Genomic DNA, 20,111 nt, shown 5'->3' with positions numbered 1-20,111 from the left:
AATTTGATCTTTTCATATATAAAAAAATAACTGCATGTGTATCACGTGGTGATTTTAAACTAAAAAGTGATCGTAAAATTAGGTAGGAACCAAATTTTATTAATTTGAATTTGTAAGAAGTGTAAAGTTAACATTTTAAAAGTGAGAAATGACAAAATTAATTTGATGAGAAGTGAGGGATGAAAATATTCATTTGATGAAAAGTAAGTGACGTTTTAAATGATTTTTCCTTGATTATGATTATAGAATAGTTATCCACCAATGACTATTAAAAAAATCCAAGCTCACTATTTTCTTTCGTTCCTTGGAAATTTTGATCATATGTTCTACTACATCAGTTAATTAATTCTGTATTAGTTTATTCTTAGTCGGTCAAAGCATTTTTTCTGAATTTTGTTTTATTTTTATGCAGATAACAGTACCTTTTTTTTTTCATTGTTTAAGCTCCTTTTCAACTAGCTCAAGTTGATTCCTTGAACTTCTAAAGGACCCGATGAAAATGAACAGAACATTGAATAGGGGTGATATATGGTAAAATGATTCATTCATATCGTTCATTGTGCAAGTTCTAAAGTTGCAGCGATGTAGATAACGGATTGGGGAAGATGACAAGCCTTGTGATTTGCACTTTGACTGATTAGATTTTTGGTCATTATTATTTTGCTCCTTGTGTTTTGGCTCACTTTTAAACTTTAGCTCACATGTTATCTAATTGTGATTATCCTGAAAAAAACATATTTTATTTTTTATTTTACCATCTTTATATAGCACTACTACGTGCAGTAATATTTAAATATGGACTTTAATATTTTAAATGTCATAGTCCTTTATCATGAACTTTTACCATGTTTTTCATAACTATTATTACCACTATATAGTTTATCTACGATTTTATTATATTTATTTGTATTTTAATAATATTTTTTTTGTAATTTTTATATTTTTTATACATTAAAAATTTAAATTTTGTGAGGCTTGTGCCCCACATCTTGAGGCTTTCACCCCATTTGTGTGAAAACAAAGTGTTTTACTTAACACCTTTACTTTTTAAAACACTGCTGCTGCCCGAATGCGTTAGAAGCTAAATACTAAACTACTCTCACAGTACAAGTCCAATTTGAACCATACCTTTTTTTTTTTTTTGGTTCTTGAGGGATTTGAATCTTGACTTGGTTCTGAGTCTTTGTATTTTTTTCCATTTTCCCGCCTACTCTTCTCTTGCTATTTGTTTTGTAAGAAAAAAAGATATTTTTCTTGTTAGCCTACATTGGTTTGATGGTAACATGAAAATGAAGGGAGAATACATTTTCTTTCATTATTTGTGCATGAAAATACAAGAAAATATGTAACAAATTAAATTCAAGAAAACACATGTCCGTCGTATAGGATTTGCCTAGTGCGTCTTACCCGTTCGTGTGGTTGGCGGTCTATTGAATAGGATGGACTTTATCTAGTGAGCACTCTTGAATAGCAGTTACAAGTTCCCTTGTCAACAAAAAAAAAAAAAAAATGTTCTGCCGACCTGAATGTGGCCTTTCATGATCCATATCAAAGTTCCAAAAGTAGATTTCTTTTTTTTTTTTTGCTTTTTTCTTCCTTAAGGGAGTCCAGTCTAGACTTTTGATGTTCTTTTTTAAGCAGTCCAACATAGATTTATGAATCGAGATTTTAACCCCAAAAAGAGAAAATTTAAAAAAAAAGGAAAATATTCAAGTGTAGTCAGTTACTGGGTCTACTGATACGCATGTTATATTGTAAATTCAGAGTCACATCATTATTGTGATGCATGATGAAGTAAAAGTAGTTATAACAAATTATCTTTTTTTTTTAAAAAAACCTTTTCTGAGGATAATTGGGCTCCTTTCACAGTACAAATCTAATTTGAACTTCTTTTGTTTTTCTTTTTTTTTTTTCTTTTAAGGCAGTCCAGCAAAGACTTATGAATGGGCATTTTAGCCCCAAAATGGGAAAAAAGGGAAAAAGATTGACATGAATTAAATTAATATATGTATGTTTTGAGAGCCATAACATTGGTTGTGATCTGCTTCTTAATTGGTTCGTGGGGGCTTATAAAAAATCCGAGTCCAGATATAGAATTTCAAAAAATTTCTACTAATTTATCAATATGCCCCTATTGATTGAGACAATTGTAGATTCCAGGGGTTGGTTGTACAAAATTTTTTACTTTACTTTGATTATTGGTGGAAATTAATTTAATATAATATGTGATATGAGTAACTTGATAATAATTTTTAATAAAAATAATAATAAACATAATTCATTAATACCTTGCCTCTCAAGGTACATAATTAATTATCGTTATGCTGGCTCGAATGCTTCCTAGTTACAATGTCATATGAAAATCAGAGATTGGAAAACCCAAATACGTACACAGTGGTACACATCAAATGCAGAAAGTGTGGCCTGCTCAAAAGTTCCAATTCGTTATTACAACTTTAATTGAGATTGATCAACCAACCTGCTCCATTTCTAGATCAGCTATAGATTCACAGAAGGGATAATTTCAGAAACCTCCCTGGAGGTTTACAACAATTTCATTCAGCTCCCTCAAAGTTTTAAAATTACACATACCTCCCTTATCATATGAATTGACAATATTGCCCTTAAATATTTTAATGAAATTCCCTTGTTTTGTCTGTTTATACTTAAAATGATTTTTAAAATTATTTCTTTCATTCTTTTTCCTTCTTATTCCTTTTTTTTTTATTTTTTGCCAATAAAACTATAGAACTACCACTATTAGTTCTAGTTTCTATTGTAATTAAATGTCGAACTATTGATTTTTTTTTTATAAGTTAACTTTATATGCAATCCAATGTTTTTGTTGATCACTGTTTTCTATTTTTTGGTATTAAAATTAACATTAAATAAAAAGAAATGGCCCAAAATCACTACTAAATTATGATAATTCTACTACTCAAAAAATTCATAAACTCTAAATGAATTATTTCCACATTTTCTTTTATATCTTATATATCTATCAAAAGTATACTATCATAATGATAAAATTATTATTATAGCTGTTTATCAAATAGTAGGTATGGACATAAAATTTTTGGCACATTTTCCTTATAATTATACTAGATAATCTTATAATTGTATAAGGAAGTAAATTAAAACTCATTATACAAGGGCATTTTTGGGTATTCATTTAAAATTTTGAACAAGTCAATACTATTTTAAGATTTTGTTACTAAAACTATCAAATCAAAGGAGGTAGGTGTAATTTTTCAAATCTCAGAAGAGGTCAATGAAATTTTCAAAAATCTCAGGGGATGTTTTTGAAATTATCCCTTCACGGAAAGGTTCAATTGAATCATCAGAAGAACAACAGCTGCTTCTTTGCACCTATACAGTTGAATCTTGAGGATAAAATACTGGTTTGGGAGGCAATTAAAAACCCACGTCAAGATCACCTTCTGGCATTGCTAAGACTTCTCTCCTTGATGGACGATCAGTTGGTGTCATCTGTATTGCTCCACTATTGTGGCATTTGATTGTAATCATGTACAGATGTACTCTTATGGGGAAAAAAGAGGTAAATGATTCTTTGTAACCAAAGACAAAAGATGGAAAATTTCGAATCAATTGTCTTACAGATGTTTGATAGAAGTGTGGTTATTAAACAATCTTTCATTATCATCTACAGATATCACATATGAATATGTTAACTTAGCATTTTGATACATCAAGATCAGTTCTTAATTAGTCAAGTCGTCACTCGTGTTGAAGTGGTCTGTGTGGCCTTGTATTGAAGTGGCGTGTGTGGAAGGAATCTCAAGTCTATTGGCTTGGGAGGTTTTCACTTTCCAATAATAATAGACTTGTAGAATTCCACAAAGCAATGCATTTATGAGTCAACCAATGACTAGAATACTAAAGTTGATTAATTCCATATTTTGCGGCCAATCTTTATAAATGAAGAATAAGTTACCCGTTGCCAAGGTCAGAGTTCAAATTTCAATTCTAACAAATAAGTGAATATTTTCCTCACTACATATAGGTTGTTATTCCCATCCTTTTGTGAGTTTTTGTTGAATTATTTGTGATGATGTTCAAGTGTAGATCGTTTCTATTAGGGTTAATCACATTTAATCCCCTTAAGGTATACCCCATTTTTCAGTTTACCCCCTAACCTTTAATTTTACTCACTTAACCCCCTATAGGACAAAATTGCCCTTGCATTATTTTGACTTTTTATTTACCTTGTTTTTCTTTCTTTTTCTCTTTCTTCTTTATTTAATTCTTCCTCTTTCCCACAAAAATCTTCACCGTAATGATTGAAATTAAAAAAGAGCAATTGCAGAGATCTATCTTCTCCTTAAATGATTAAAAAAACATTCAAATCACTTTCCTAAAATACAATTTTTTAGCCTTTCAATTCTTTTAATTTTGGATTTTCCTCTTTCCTTTCTAGTTTCTCATTTTATTCCCAAGAAAATATCTTAAGATGAAATTGTGACCTGATTAATAATCATCAATTGAAATTTGGACACATGGCATCATACAAAAAATCAAAATTAGTTTTTGATGCCTTTTAAACCTTCACCCAGAAATATGCAATTACAAACTCAAAACAAAAATTTTCGTTGAAATGGAATTTTGACAGGTGTCGAGCCTGTACAATAATAAATACCTACTCAAGAAAAATACAGATTTTGTATATAGAGGTGAGTAAGGTCGAATTCACAGGGACTGGGGATAACTTATTTCTTTTAGAGTCCAGAGATGGGGGATTTTTGAAAAAATATAAAATAACTAATTAACCAACTAATAAAACAACTAATAGAAATAAATAAGAATTAATCAATAACCAATACGACTCTAGCCAAAGGTGCAACTTTTCAGACATGGTCCATTCAACTGATCATCGATGCAAAGATAATTCAATTACTCATTACTAGATTGGTTATAGTTGTCATACAAGTGATAAACAACCAACCTTTTCTTATTTTTTCGATAGTCAAAGTACGACCATTAACTATTTCCCTAACCAAGAAATAACCCTAAGTACGACCATAGGATTTAATTTCTCGATTGCAATAAGAATTATAAAAGCCCAACCCTAATTAACAAACACGCTACGAGGGTTTGTTTAAATTAGATCATACGTTTCCCTAACATGAAACCAATCACGCTAGTCGTCACTAGTATTAATCAATAGAACAATTACGGATTCTATCAATTAATATGATAATAGATTATTAGATTAATTCGAATATCGGGCCTTGACATTCAGATAACAAAACAATCATAAGCAATTAAACCAGAAAACGTACGAATACCAATGAATAAAAGAAATAAGTAAAATAATTCGATCTTACAGATGTTTGGAATTGGGTCCTCAAATTGACCTTCGACTAGAAAATAAGAATTTAGTTCTTCATTGTTGAGGAAATTCCCAACGTGATACTATCAAAGCCAGCCAAGACATGCGGCTCATCAGCCTCCAAAAATATAAAAAACCTACGTGACTAGTCTCCTAACCGAATAAGAAGAGAAAAGAATAAGGCAACCACCCATTGTTCCTTGTTTTCCGTTTGCTCATTCTAGTAGAACTCCTAGTACAAGTCAACTACTAATCAGCAAAAGGAAAGGAAATCCGTTTGTAGCCCACTGTGGAGCCCGGCTTGCAGATTTTTTAGAAACTTCCCAGGTGTGGAGTATTTTTCTCAAGAAGATCCTTTTTTTTAGCACTTTTCTGCTCCACTTCCTGAAATTAGGTCCAAATACCAAATATAAGTATATGTTAACAATTAAAATAATATTTGGCAAGGATAAAGAGGAAAATTAATAATAAAATTACTAACAATTAATACCCTATCAAATTTTATATTGGGAAGGATGAAAGAGAGAAGAAAAAGAAAAAGAAATAAAAGAATCATCAATTGAAATTTGTGACACGTGGCATCATACAAAAAATCAAAATTAGTTTTTAATGCCTTTTAAACCTTCATCCAGAAATATGTAATTACAAACTCAAAACAAAAATTTTCGTTGAAATGGAATTTTCTATTGGGAATCATGAAAGAAAGAATAAAAAGAAAAAGAAATAAAAGAAAGGAAAACAATTTCATCTTAAGATATTTTCTTGGGAATAAAATGAGAAACCAGAAAGGAAAGAGGAAAACCCAAAATTAAAAGAATTGAAAGGCTCAAAAAATTGTATTTTAGGAAAATGATTTGAATATTTTTTTAATCATTTAAGGAGAAGATAGATCTCTGCAATTCCTCTTTTTTAATTTCAATCATTAAGGTGAAGATTTTTGTGGGAAAGAGGAAGAATTAAATAAAGAAGAAAGAGAAAAAGAATTAAATGAAAGGAAAACAAGGTAAATGAAAAGTCAAAATTATGCAAGGGTAATTTTATCCTATAAGGGGTTAAGTAAACAAAATTAAAGGTTAGGGAGTAAACTGAAAACTGGGGTATACCTTAAGGGAATTAAATGTGATTAACCCTTTCTATTATCCCAGTGGATTTCGAATGTAATCATGTGTACTCTTATTGAAAGAAAAATAATAATAATAATAATGTACAAGATAACGAAAGGCAAAGGAGGGAAAAATTGGAAGTAATTGTCATATACATTTTTTTATCAAAGTGTGTATGTTGAACAAAATTTTAATATCTTCTACAGATATCACAAAATAAATGTTGAATTAGCTGGTTTTGATATGTCAAGATCAACACTTAATTAGTCAAGCCGTTCTTTTTTTAACTATCAATTTTGGAGTCCACGAATTTAAGTCGTTTGTGGAATTTTTCTACTAATAAATCTGTAGAATTCCACAAATCATATTTTTTTTTTAGATGTGGGATCCAATGATAGAAACTGATTTACAAATGCATTAAAAACTAGATGCTGGACTCTACACGTCTAATTTCGACTCCTTTTTTTCCCTGTCCTCTAGAAGTTCCATCTTGACTTGAGTTTTGAGTGCTTGTTCTTGATTAATTTTTGGTTACTTTTTCCGTAGTTATTGTTCTTGAATATATTCTTCTTGTTAGCCGCAATTGGTGGTAATATGAAAACCAAGTGATAGTGCATTCTCTTTCGATATTTGTTCATGAAAAAACAAGAAAATTTGTCGCCTAATAATGGTAACAAGGAAAAGAAAGATTATATGAATGTATGGCCTTTCACAATCCATATTAAAGTCGTACCTTCATCTAGTAGTTTTGGGGTCCAGGATTGAAGAGGTCCGAAGAAATATGAGTCAATTGACTTGGGAGGTTTCGTTTAATAAGCCAGTAGAATTCCACGAACGATACTTTAAAAGCTTATAAATTCACCTAGTAATGAAATCAAATGCATACCACCAACCTGTGAATCAATTTTGCATTGGAAGTTTTAGAAGTGAGAAGAAAATGAAGCTATTTTATTTCTTCATTTTATTATCCTTGATGAATTTATGTGATGCCTCAAGCAAGAAGATTCAGGTCAGGAAAACGTTGAGCAGTTCAAAGAAGATCCCTGTCAAGTCCATCAAGGTTATTCCTTCTTCGCTAGTATAGTTCAGACATGAACCCTTCTTCGCTCACTTTAATATTCATGGTGCTTGTGTTCATGTTCTTGCGTACATCTACGTACTTGTGCTTGTCTAAATTTCTTTTTTTTTTCCAATTTGTTGTTCTTGTACACGTTTTTCTATGTCTTGTTCTGCTTTCTTGCATAACAAATTGAAAAAGTTGAGTACGCTGTCCACATTTTTAGGACTCACGGACATGAATAACTGATGCCTGATTGTTTTAAATGGCAGAGCCCTGATGGTGATATTATTGATTGTATCAACATTTATCATCAACCAGCATTTAATCATCCTTTGCTCAAAAATCATACCATTTTGGTGAGCCTTTCTATCCTACCCAAAAGCAAGACAAGGGAAAAATCTCTACAAGGGCATGTGTATATTCAAATTTGTACACATAATTGTGCAAGTAATTAAAAGTAAAAATTTTACGTATTTTTGCACGTTGCAGATGAGGCCTAGTTTCCAGCCTCGGAAAGGACCAATTGGTGGGGGTGAACTATTCCAATCCAATGCTCATGGCCAAGAGGATAAAAAACCAATTGCTCAGTTATGGCAGTTGGGTGGGAGATGCCCTGAAGGAACTATTCCTATTAGAAGAAACCAGAAAGCAAGATACGCAAAGAAGAAGCACAGAAACTTTCCCCAGCTCGCTGGCTTTTCCAATCACGAGGTACCATAAACAATTGGAAATTGGTTGTGTACCTTAACGGAAGGATGACCTATTCTGTGTCACGTAGTCCCACACCATGCCATCAAAAGTAGAACGACCGTCGTGCGTTTCACGGCTCACCGGTTAGCCATGAGAACGATCGTCATGCATTTCTTAACGTTGTCAACGAAGTATCGCGCACTGGCGGTTAGAACCAACGGAGAATCGTTGGTAGGCCATTTTTTAGCGAAGGCAAAAGAGCAACTACGTGCGACGGCTGTGACAGTCACTCGAAACATCTACTCATACTATATTTTTGCTGGAATTTTGTAGCAACACACGCCTGCATGTTTACATAGGTTTAATACTTGGTGTCTGCTAATTTTCCTTTGGAGTATTATATATCAAAATTCCTTTAACAGGAAGGAAATTTTTTAGTTTGTTTAAATCTCTCTCATTTTTAGCTTATTTTATCGATTTCTCATTTTCTTTTTTCTTCAATTCTTTAGTATGCATATGCATCTGTCCAGAGTAACAAGTATTTGGGAGCAAAGGCAACAATAAACCTTTGGCAACCCCAGGTTCAGGGCAGTGGTGAATTTAGCTTGGCTCAAATATGGGTTGTTGCAGGTGATAATTCAGGTCTAAACACCGTTGAAGCTGGTTGGATGGTACTTCTTCCCTATAATAAATACATCTGGCCATGCATGTGTCTTGAACTTTATTGTCTACTTATTTCGTTTGTATATATATATATAATAGGTATATCCAAGTCACTTTGGAGATAGCAACACAAGACTTTTCACTTACTGGACCGTAAGTCACAAAATATTATCAACCCTAATGCTAATATAATATGTTTGCCTGAGTCTAAATTTTTATCATATGTATGTATCAAAATTTGGTAATGCTAACAGCGTGATCGCTATCAATCCACTGGGTGCTACAACTTGGACTGCCCTGGCTTTGTTCATACCAGTAATTCAATTGCATTAGATGTTGCCCTTTCACCAGTTTCTACCTATCATGGTGCTCAACATGAAATCATCCTACAAATCTTTAAGGTAATGACAGCCAAAATTGATTAAGATCCCAGCATATTATGTACAACATAACCCTAATTTTTTTCTGGGATTTGAAAAACTCATAATATAGTGGTATAATTTTGTTTAGGACCCAAAGCAAAATGTGTGGTGGCTACAACACGGGAATGACGATGTAATTGGTTATTGGCCTGCTTCCTTATTTACAGACCTAGCAGACAGTGCTTCACTAATTGAATGGGGTGGAGAGATAATAAATGATGCTCAAGATGGGCAACACACCACAACTCAAATGGGCAGTGGCCATTTTGCTGAAGAAGGGTATAAAGGGGCAAGTTACTTCAAGAATCTTCAAGTAGTTGATCAATCCAACACCTTAGTCCCTCCTGGTGATATCAAACCTGTAGCTAGAAAGCCGGATTGCTACAACATAGTACCTGGAAAGAGTGATGATGCGGGAGATTACTTTTACTTTGGTGGACCAGGAAGAAATCCTAAGTGTCCATGAACAAAAGATGCAGAAATCTTGATATGCGAGAGGCAGAATCTTGATATGCATTTGATCATCTGAATACAGAAATTGATTACATTTCTTTAGGCATTAAATCAAATTGTAGAAGGCAAACAATGCCAAAGCAATACACATATTCAGAAGCAAGAAAAATCAAACTGTACTACTCTACTATCATCATAATATTTACCTGTATGCCTGAATAAATAACCTTCTTATTCTCAAGCTCCTCCTTCTCTTTCCATGTCATATACGCCTGAGACGTAAAATGAAACCAAATAACGTCCATGATAAAATGATAGAGACTGGGGAAATGAGAGTTACCAATGGAGAACTGGTAATCACTTTGCAACCTAACATGCTGCATTCATGTATGAGATTCAAATGTTATCTATTGCCAAATTAAATGCCAATATCCTGCTTTAAACTCTATTTCCATTTTTGCTGGATATGATGTTTTCAGCTGTCTGAATTTTCTTGAGGAACGAATCCATTATCTGGAGATGTGTTTGTGGCTATGTAGCATACTGGATCTCGTATGTCTTACTAAAAGGTTAAAAAAGCAAAATAGTTTTGTATTAACAATTGTAAAATCCATTCGTCTTACCCCATTATTTTCTTTGTTTATTTGGAAAAATTTTATGATACATTTTAGTATTTCGGTTATTAGCACTATATTTATTTCTTCTTTGGCTGTCCAAATATGTTTCGAATTCTTGCTTTGATGCATAAATTAAAAGAGTTGCATCTTTTGATTTTTTTTTTAATCAAATTAAAATTTTATTGCTGCAACCAACAAAAATACCCAGATCGGGTCCACCCATTTCCAGGAGTACAAATTCAAACCCTGACCAAACCCCCCACCCCCTACCGCCGGCACCTACGAAAGCTTGGGAACCCGTACACATCCAAGGTAATGTCCCCCCTCACCAACCTAGGTAAAGCACTATAACCCTCATAAATGCTAGTATGCCCATCCTCCACTCCCGCGTTAGACAACCTGTCCGCCGGCTTGTTTGCCTCCCGATAGCAATGAGACACGGCATCAAAATACCGTCCATATTGCTGCAGCTCTCGTAGCTCATTCTGCAAGCATCTTTTGATTAATTGTTTAAGTTCCATGCATTGTAACTCAAATTGGTTAAGTAACTTTCAGCTGCACAGATGAAAATGAATAAACAAATGAACAAGGATGATATCTGGCAAAAGTTCCATTGAAGTATTATTCATTGTCTCTGAAGGTGCAAAGAGCATAGTTCAAAGACAACATGGTACATCTATGCAATTGAAATGTATACCTAACTAGAAACTAAATATCTTCTTTTACATTATATCAAGTCAAAGATACGTAATTAAAAAGGAAGTAAAACTCGAGATATGAAAGTAGAATAAAAAAATGTCTCACCATAGTGCGGAAAATAATAATTAGCAAATTATACATACTTTAATGAAATTACTACAATTGAGCAAGAGTCCAACAGATTAAGTTATCAATTTAAAATATATTTCATGTTATATGTAGAAATTAATCTTTCAAAGAATCGTTCAAATGTCTCTCACATTTAATCAAATGAATATTATCATCCTTTACTGTTAAAATAGTAAATTTACATTTCTTACAAAATCAAGTCGATAAATTTTGGTTTCAACTTAGATTTTCGATCATTTTTTACCTTGTAAAATGGTTGCATAACTTAATTACACTGAACCAACATTTTTAACTGTGATTTGAGATAGTTATACAGTGGATGGATTTTTGTTAGGACCAAAACAGGGCGTGTGGTGATACAATATGGAATGACAGTCACAAAGTGAGATTAATAATGTTCATTGGGCTACAAACTTCAGACTAGGAGACTTAACTTTAGGATTTTCTTTTTCTATGGTTTCGGCCTTAGTTATTTTCAGCACCAGATATGCCCCTCATTGATAAATTAAGTAGATTTCCTTTTTATATTAAAAAAAAAAGGTAAAATGGCAGATTGATTATCTCATGTCTTTTGACAGAGAAAATTGTGCTTACACGACCATTTGCATTTGCTAGAATTCCTATTGCACCTGTACTGATGTTTAAGAGTGGAGTTTATTTATTATTGTTTTTATAATTGTTATCACATATGTGTCTGTCTGTATCTGATTATATATGCCTAGAACTATATCCATCAACCTGTACTAATGTTGAACTAGTAATGAGAATCTAGGGATTTATTCACGTTCATTGGATATATTTATCACTTAACTTACTTTAATTAGAATTGACAATCGTTCCAAAAAGAGTAACGATTTCAACTTTTTCTTTTTTTTTTTCCGATAGAAACCATCATTTTATTCATATGATCCGCACTAATGGTGGAAAGAGTAATGGTTTCAACTTTTTAAATATTCGTTTTGTTCACAGTTTAATGTTCTTGCAACAGGTTGTCATCCGATTGTGGACTTTTTTCTTTTTCTTGATTCTATTTCTGTTTTTTGTATGCGTTCCTCGTACTTTGTTCTTCTATTTTCATGTTTAATACATTGAACAAGACAACAATGGTTTCCGTATTTGGGGTGGATAGTTACATATTTTACCAACCAATTGAATCAACTATGCAGCTCCAAAAAAAAAAAAAATCGTGGATAGGCTGTTTAGCAGTGAGAAGAAAATGAAGGAATTCTATTGCTTCATTTTGTTATTCGTGATGAGTTTATGTGATGCTTCAAACAAGACCCCCATCAAGTCCATCAAGGTAGTCCCTCCTTGTATGGATCCATGTGCTTTTTTTTTTTTTTAGTGCATCTTCAAATCTTGTTTTTTTTTTCCTGGCACGATAAATTTAAAAGTTACGATTTTCATATTTGGGGGTTCACATAAATCTAGTTCCTTGAAATGGCAGAGCCCAGATGGTGATATCATTGACTGTATTCATATTTATGATCAACCAGCATTTGACCATCCTTTGCTGAAAAATCATACCATTCTGGTGAGTCTTTTTATCCCCCTGTCACATAGAAAATCAAATATGTACACAAGATTTTGTTATTGGATGAATATAAAACTGTATATTTACATACATGTATATATGTTTGGATGTTGCAGATGAGGCCTAGTTTTCATCCAAGCTCAGAGCTACTCAATGCTCATGGCCAAGAGAATACAAATTCAATTACTCAGTCATGGCAGTTGAGTGGGAAATGCCCGGATAATACTATTCCTATTTTGAGAAACCAAAATGCAAGAAAAACCAAGAAATATGTGATGAAGCAGAACGAAACTGTTTCCCAGTCTTCTTCAGATGATGATATGAAGTCTCTTGACCCGTACACTCATGAGGTACCACAAACAATAGGAATATTCTTCTGTAGATAATGTCATGAATTTTTTTTGCTTTTATAAAATTGTGAAGTTTCGATACATATGGTGCAGTCACTTGAAACAATGACAAAAGTATATTATGTTTATGTTACTATTTTCTTGTTGCACATACGTAGATATCTATCTACATATATTTAGTACTCTTACTTTTTGAGTGTATTAAAATTTGAAAAAGTTTTGGCAACTTTGGAGTGAATTCTCATTAGATGATGGTAATTGAAGCATTTTGAAGAATTAATCACAAAACGCTCCCCTCTTAAATTTTGCGAATATAATTATTGATTGAATTTAAATGAGACAAACTTAAAAGTTTAAGATGCAATGTGTTTAAAATTAAGAATTTATGGTACAAAATATCTAAAATTAAAGTTTAAAATATAAAGTAAAAAAGTGATATAAGTTTGAAAATGCAAAGTGGAATCAGTCAGCCCTTATATTTTCTTTCTCACTTTGCTTCCTTTGTTAATAAACTCATCAATATGACCAAAATGCCCTTGTCACATCAACCGCTAAATTTGACAAAAGTACCTATAGGCACAGTATATTAAAAAACGAACTTATTTCTCCCTTTTTTTTTCTAAGTATACAAAAACCATATATACACACACACATACACATACGTACGTACATACAAACATATATATAAAGTGGGTGCTCTAACTACTAAAAGAAATACAAGCACCCATATGAACATTTTTTAGTTCCAAATTCCTGGAAAGTGAGGCTGACCGTTTCTAGGCTTTTATAAATTTTTTAATAATATTTTCACATTTTAATTTTTTAGATTATGGTTTTCTAGATTTTTTTCCCATTTTCACATGAAATAAGCAACACGTTGCCTTCATCTCGGAAAAGTGTAATCTTGGGACAAAATTTAACTAAATCCAAATCCATCAGTATATTATTCTATTCATAGTATAATGTAATAGAAAATTCTTCGGACATTATTTGTCATGAACGTTATAAAATATTAGAGTTCAATAACATTCTTGGAGTTAAAAATAGAAAAAAAAAGATGACTTTAAGGGGTAAATACAAAACACACCACACCTTAAGTGGATCAACTAAATTATCCTAAGTAAAAATATTATTCAAAGGTTGCCATTATGTAAAGTTAGAATTGACTAATGGTCTTGGGTCTCACAAAGTGAGAAACAAACAATTATGTTAGAGAATAAAGTGAGAATCATATCTTGGGGGGATTTCTTTTCCTTTTTTTTATTGTAATTTGCCCCTCTTTGAATTGATTTATTTCTTCTTTTAATCTGAATTTCTCATTTTTTTTTCCTTTTTTTACTTGTAGTCTCATCTTGTTGTATATTTGTTTTCTTTTGCAATTGTGTAGCATGCAATTGCATATGTTCAAGGTGACAAGTATCGTGGAGCAAAGGCAACAATAAACGTTTGGCAACCCTACGTTCAGAACAGAATTGAATTTAGCTTATCTCAGATTTGGGTTGTTGGAGGTCATGATTTGACTATCAACACCATTGAAGCTGGTTGGACGGTATTGCTTCTCCATAATATCACTAACCTAGTATTCATCTTGTTTGTGAGTTGTAAATATGTAGGTATTTATCTCATACTATATGGTTTGCTTATTTCAATTGTTAAAATAACAGGTAGACCCTAGTGTATTTGGAGATAACAAACCAAGACTTTTCACTTATTGGACTGTAAGTAAAACAACTTCTGCTTAGTATTGGACTGTATTTTTCACTTAGTATGTTTCGGCAATCAATTTTTTTCAATGCACAGAACTTCTGCTTACATAAGTTTGAATCTATAAAAAGGAGGGATGGGTCGGGTGGTTCAGGAGAAGGGAGTATAAGTAAGAAATCTCGAATTCGAACCCTTTCACTTATACTAAAAAAAAAAGTTTGATTCTATATTGGTATCATAGATATGTACTAAAATCTGGTTGCTGTAACAGAGAGATCATTATGGATCCACTGGATGCTACAACATGTTTTGCCCTGGCTTTGTTCAAACCAGCACAAAAATTGCCTTAGCACTACAACAAAAATGGCCTTTCCTCACATTCCTATAAGGACACTTGCTGGTTTGTGTCATTACAGCACTCCTATCATGATACTTATTACCAACTCAATAATATATACTCTAATTTTTTTTATTTTATCAGATATAAAAATAATAATGTTCCTTTAGACTACCTAACATGACACTTGAGAAAATGTGAGATGAACAAAAAAAAAGAAAGACACAAAACGACATCGTATGATTTTGGCGGAAGATTCATTTGCTTAAAATACTCAAAATTTTCATTCTGCCGGCCAAAACACTTGCTCAAAATTTTCATTTTCCGGCTCCACCATTTCCAGCCCCCCTCCCCCTCTCTCTGTCTCTGTTGTCAGATTCCGACATAGTTGGTGGGAAAAATGGGTAGCAGCCAGGCAGCAGTTTCGTTCCGAGGTAGTTGGTTTGGGTATCGGCGCCACCGTCCTCAACTCCTCCCTCTACATTGTCGACAGAGGGCAGCGGGCTGTCCTCTTCGACCGGTTTCACGGTGTCATCGATGACACCATTGGAGAGGGTACTCACTTCCTCATCCCCTAGCTCCAGAAGCCCTTCATCTTTGACATCCGTACCCGTCCCCACACGATTCTGATTACGATTAGCCCCACCTTCATCTTCATCATTAGGATCTTCCAAGCATCAGAGCCTGTGATTGGAGCTCCGATTTCCATAGAGCTTCAACCGTGGCTCCCTCAGGCAGCCAATAGCAGCATCAGCAACAAAATCTCTCTCGAAGGAAACCCACTTCCGGGTCATCATCTTCTTCTTCTTCGAATTCGGCTCAACAAATTTCTTCCCTGACTCGAATAGTTTATCGAGAATCGTCTTCCAAGTCCGATCTCAGTTTGCTCTTTTGGCAAACCACCTGGTTCATTGGCTTACTTTTACTAATGGCAATCTCATTTTTCGGTCTTGCCATTTTCCTTTTTCTTACCCTTGACTCCGATTCACCTCTTCCCCCGTCTCTATCGCTTCCGAAGGCGTCCAGGTAAACCGAAAGCCCACTTACTACTTCAAATTCGTGGTTTTTGCATTCCTGTAGTTGCACAAATATGCGGTGCATCTTTGTGTGTGTGCTTTTCCCCCTATTTGTTGAAACTGTATGCGGAAAGTTGTTTTATAGTTATTTTTTGTTCAAAATTTTGACCAAGTTTGTGCTATTATAGGCATGTGATGGTTATAAATTCTAGCGTTTCAAAGGTTTCTAAGCTAAAAGAGGACAGGGAAAGAGGAAATGGAGTTGTTTGTGTAGAATTAGTAATAGCCTTCGACATGTTTGATGAAATGCCTCGATAATCTTTGTTAAAAATCTAGCTGGGTGTCAGTTAAAAATTGTAATTTGGATTTTTTAAAGAGCTGATTTATGAATTAAATTTGATTTTTTTCCTGTTTTATAGTTTGAGGTTTCTGTTGTGTGGCGAAAATAAAAAATGGTGTATGATGCTTTGAGTTCTAATAGTTGTATAATGGGGCTTTGTGCTAAGTCATTCTTATTTTGTTCGGCATATGTGATTTTGGTAGATTACTTATGGGTCAGTGATCAAGAGAACAAAGTTTAGGCTGCATTCGCATGATGTACCATATGGCTCTGGTAGTGGGCAGCAGTCCGTCACTGGTTTTCCCAATGTTGATGACTCAAACAGCTATTGGGTATGTTTCTTTTTCTAGTATATATTTTTTTCTAGATCATCATAATTTTCTAAGGTTAGGTATGATTAAATTTGGCTTGCAGATTGTTAGACCTATATCAGATACCAATGCCCAACAAAGGGATACAATCAAAGATGGTACCATCATCAGGCTGCAACACATGAGGACTAGAAAATGGTTACATAGCCACTTGCTAAATATAAGTCTTACTATGATGCCTATTGCTGTTATGCCTTATGCAATTAATCTTCTTATCAGTAAATAGCATGTAATGGGTAAAAACCACTATGCCTTATGAACTTATGTTGATAGTTACTAGGCCGCTCACAGTCTGTCTATCAACTTCTAAAACCGTGATACTTCTCTTTCTTGTGACAGATTCATAACTGATTCTACAATAATGTACTTCCTTGGTTCCGGATAAGCATTCTGGTTTGTGTTTTCTTGCTAGTGCTCAACATTTGTGTAGATGACAGTAGATTGTTAGAAGAAAAATTTCTTTCCTGATAGGGTCCTTGAGACTCATTTGCATTAAAAACCATGAAAACATTATTGATTGTTCCATATATACTCCTTTATCTTTCCATTTCCTTGGTCCTGCAGTCTTGTGTTGTCAAAATCATGCTTATATCTTGTTCTTCCTCTGTTTTGCAGTAGCATTTGATAGAAGAACTTTCAGCCTACAAGATACAAGTGCGCTGTTGGGAGTCGATTGACTTTCTTGATGTGTAATTCATGTCGTGTAAATGAACGCTAGTTACGCTTTTAGCTCCTTCTCATTAGCTTACCATTTATCAGGCATGTCTGGACATCTGTACGGACTCCTTGTGGCCATTAACCTTACTAGTCATGTGCTCATCTATTATATATGAATCGTTCCTGTGAATCTTTTGATGTATGAAACATGATGACAAATCTCCTCTTGCTTATGGGAGTTGGCATTTTCAGTTCTCATAATCATGGTGCTGCTCAAGTTTGATGTTTCTAGATTTTTGCATCATAGCATATTTTCTTATATGCATTCTGTTCTTTGGGATAATTTTACAAATCCTTTGGGTTTCTGATTGACGGAATGTATAGCAGGGAGCACTACCTGCACGTTGCTTCTATGTCAAAAAAAAAAAAAAAACTCCTGGCAATTAAAAGTGTCAGCATAGAATTTGATATCCTAATGTTGTACTATAGCTATCCTGACACTTTCAATTATCAAGAAAATGGATTTTTGTTGGCAGAAGAGATGTTATAACATCATAGTTTTCCTGACACGTTTGAATATATGAGCCCATCCCCACATTGGAAGGGACAACACTCGTCTGAGGTGTGAGGAAAGGTAAAGTGTCAAGTTAGATTATCTATACTGACACCTTTAAATGCCATTAAAGGTCATTTTTGTTGTAGTGTAGGGGCGAACATTTCCCCTGTTTCAACCTACCATGGTCCTCAATTCGACATCAGCCTATATATAGTGAAGGTAACAAATGAAAACCAGATTCCGACTTGGGCTTTTGGTTGAAAGTATTCATCATCTCACAATGAGACTTTCTGCTCTTGTCATCTCCATTCTCCCCTTTTTTCTCTTGCATTTTCTTCGCCAGTTACTTGCTAAAACATATCATTCAAAAAATTTGTAGGACAATTGTAGTTTCTTGTATGGAGATGCAGCTGAGGCGCAGTAGGTCTGGACTTTAGTGTAGTTAATAAATTCTTATTATACTATTTGATATTACTTTGCTATGTAAAATTGTAAGTATGCTAATTGTTGTCTTCGTTTGCACAATTAAAATGGGATGAGATCGCCTTCATTATTTTTCTCTCCATTTATCTATACAACTAAATTATTTTTTTAAAAAAATCTATTTGTGTCAATAATTTTATTTCCACAAGTAGATCAACATACTCAAAAATCAATCTCATCTATGAATGTTAATCAACTTGCTATTCAAGCATGTATCATCTTAGGATGAGACTTTCTCTTCTTTTGATCTTCCATTCTCCTTTTTCTTGCTTTTTCCTTACCCCTTACTCTCTAAAACATATTTGTATAACCTATTATTAGCTACAAATTAAACCTAATTAGACTAAACCCACATTTTGTTAGGACGAACAATTTGCTGTGTGGTGGTTGCAACTAGGGAATGACGTAGTTGGTTACTGGCCTACCTCCTTGTTTACAAACTTAGCTAACAGTGCTTCAACGATCCAATGGGGTGGAGAGGTGATAAATCTTAAACCAAATGGGTAGCACACCACAACTCAAATGGGCAGTGGCCATTTTCCTGAAGAAGGGTTTAAAGGGGCAAGTTACTTCAAGAATCTTCAAGTAGTTGATGTATCGAAGACTTTGAGGAGTCCTGGTACCCTTTACACTTTCGCTGTGCAGCCAAATTGCTATAGGATATTACTCAAAAAGAGCAGCGATGCATGGGGAGATTACTTTTACTATGGCGGATCAGGAAGAAATGCTAATTGTCCATGACCAAAAACTCACAGCTTGAGTTTTGGTTTGTTTTTTGGGTAAATTAAAGTTTATTTTCAATTAGCAAAATGTACGTTACAATCAATACAAAAAAAGCTAAGCTATTAACTGCTATCAGTCAAATAAACAAAGCGACATCAACAAACAAGCTCTAGCCAACTATGTTACAACGAAGCAAAACAACTTGAGATTGTTCATAATAAATTTGGACATATAGCGAGGGGCGAAATTTAGTTATGAATTTGAAATTTTTTTAAAAAAAAGAAAAAATATCCTGTTATTAGGCAATGGGTTGATTTTTAATTTTTGTTTTTGATGAGTATTTGAGTTTATTGTAATAAGACTCTCTAAAACCCCTATGGCTTATTAAGTTGAGTAGCAGAGAGGAGGAGAAATAGATTGGATGGTTCGAAGGGTGAGAGTATAAATGAGAAGTCCAGGAATTTGATCGCTCTCATTTACACTAAAAGAATAAAAAATTAAGTAGTACATATTGCAAATTCTAAATTTATCCTTTTATACAATAAAAACAATTTGCCTTTGTATTATTCTTCGTTCAATTATCTCCTACTTTTCTATTTCCAAATTAAGTTTCATGTTTTTTTTCTAATGCTTCCATTACATAATGCATCATCCACTTATCCATATTTTTGTCCTAAGAATGAATCACAAAAATCTCATCGATCCTTAATGTTGGGACAAAAAAAAATAGATCATCCACTGATCCATAAGACTAGTACTACTTGAAAAGAAAAAAAAAACACTAGAACTATTATATCCAATGATGGAGCCAAGAGGGGGCAGAGGGGGGCTATGGCCCCCCCTAAGTTTTGAAA

The 20,111-nt window shown here is 33.5% G+C and overlaps 1 protein-coding gene and 1 pseudogene across 1 annotated transcript; both read left to right on the top strand.

Annotated features, from left to right (window-relative positions):
- Positions 1–7,286: 7,286 nt before the first annotated feature.
- On the top strand, positions 7,287–9,852 carry LOC113763338. The gene is made up of 7 exons (XM_027307110.1): positions 7,287–7,513; positions 7,783–7,869; positions 8,003–8,224; positions 8,713–8,874; positions 8,966–9,019; positions 9,121–9,267; positions 9,377–9,852. Exons 1-7 carry the CDS (start codon positions 7,322–7,324, stop codon positions 9,752–9,754), a joined length of 1,242 nt encoding a protein of 413 aa, XP_027162911.1. The 5' UTR covers positions 7,287–7,321; the 3' UTR covers positions 9,755–9,852.
- A 2,586-nt stretch (positions 9,853–12,438) lies between these two features.
- LOC113771629 lies at positions 12,439–19,275 on the top strand (annotated as a pseudogene).
- Positions 19,276–20,111: the final 836 nt, after the last annotated feature.

Source organism: Coffea eugenioides, chromosome 1 (genome assembly GCF_003713205.1).
Source record: "Coffea eugenioides isolate CCC68of chromosome 1, Ceug_1.0, whole genome shotgun sequence".
NCBI lineage: Eukaryota > Viridiplantae > Streptophyta > Magnoliopsida > Gentianales > Rubiaceae > Coffea > Coffea eugenioides.
This window is presented reverse-complemented; position numbering and strand designations above follow the sequence as displayed.

Coding starts and splice junctions, on each gene's coding strand:
- LOC113763338 (XM_027307110.1), top strand. CDS start 7,322: ATGAAATCAAATGCATACCACCAACCTGTGAATCAATTTTGCATTGGA. Junction 7,514..7,782: donor TCCCTGTCAAGTCCATCAAG/GTTATTCCTTCT, acceptor TTTAAATGGCAG/AGCCCTGATGGTGATATTAT. Junction 8,225..8,712: donor CTGGCTTTTCCAATCACGAG/GTACCATAAACA, acceptor TCAATTCTTTAG/TATGCATATGCATCTGTCCA.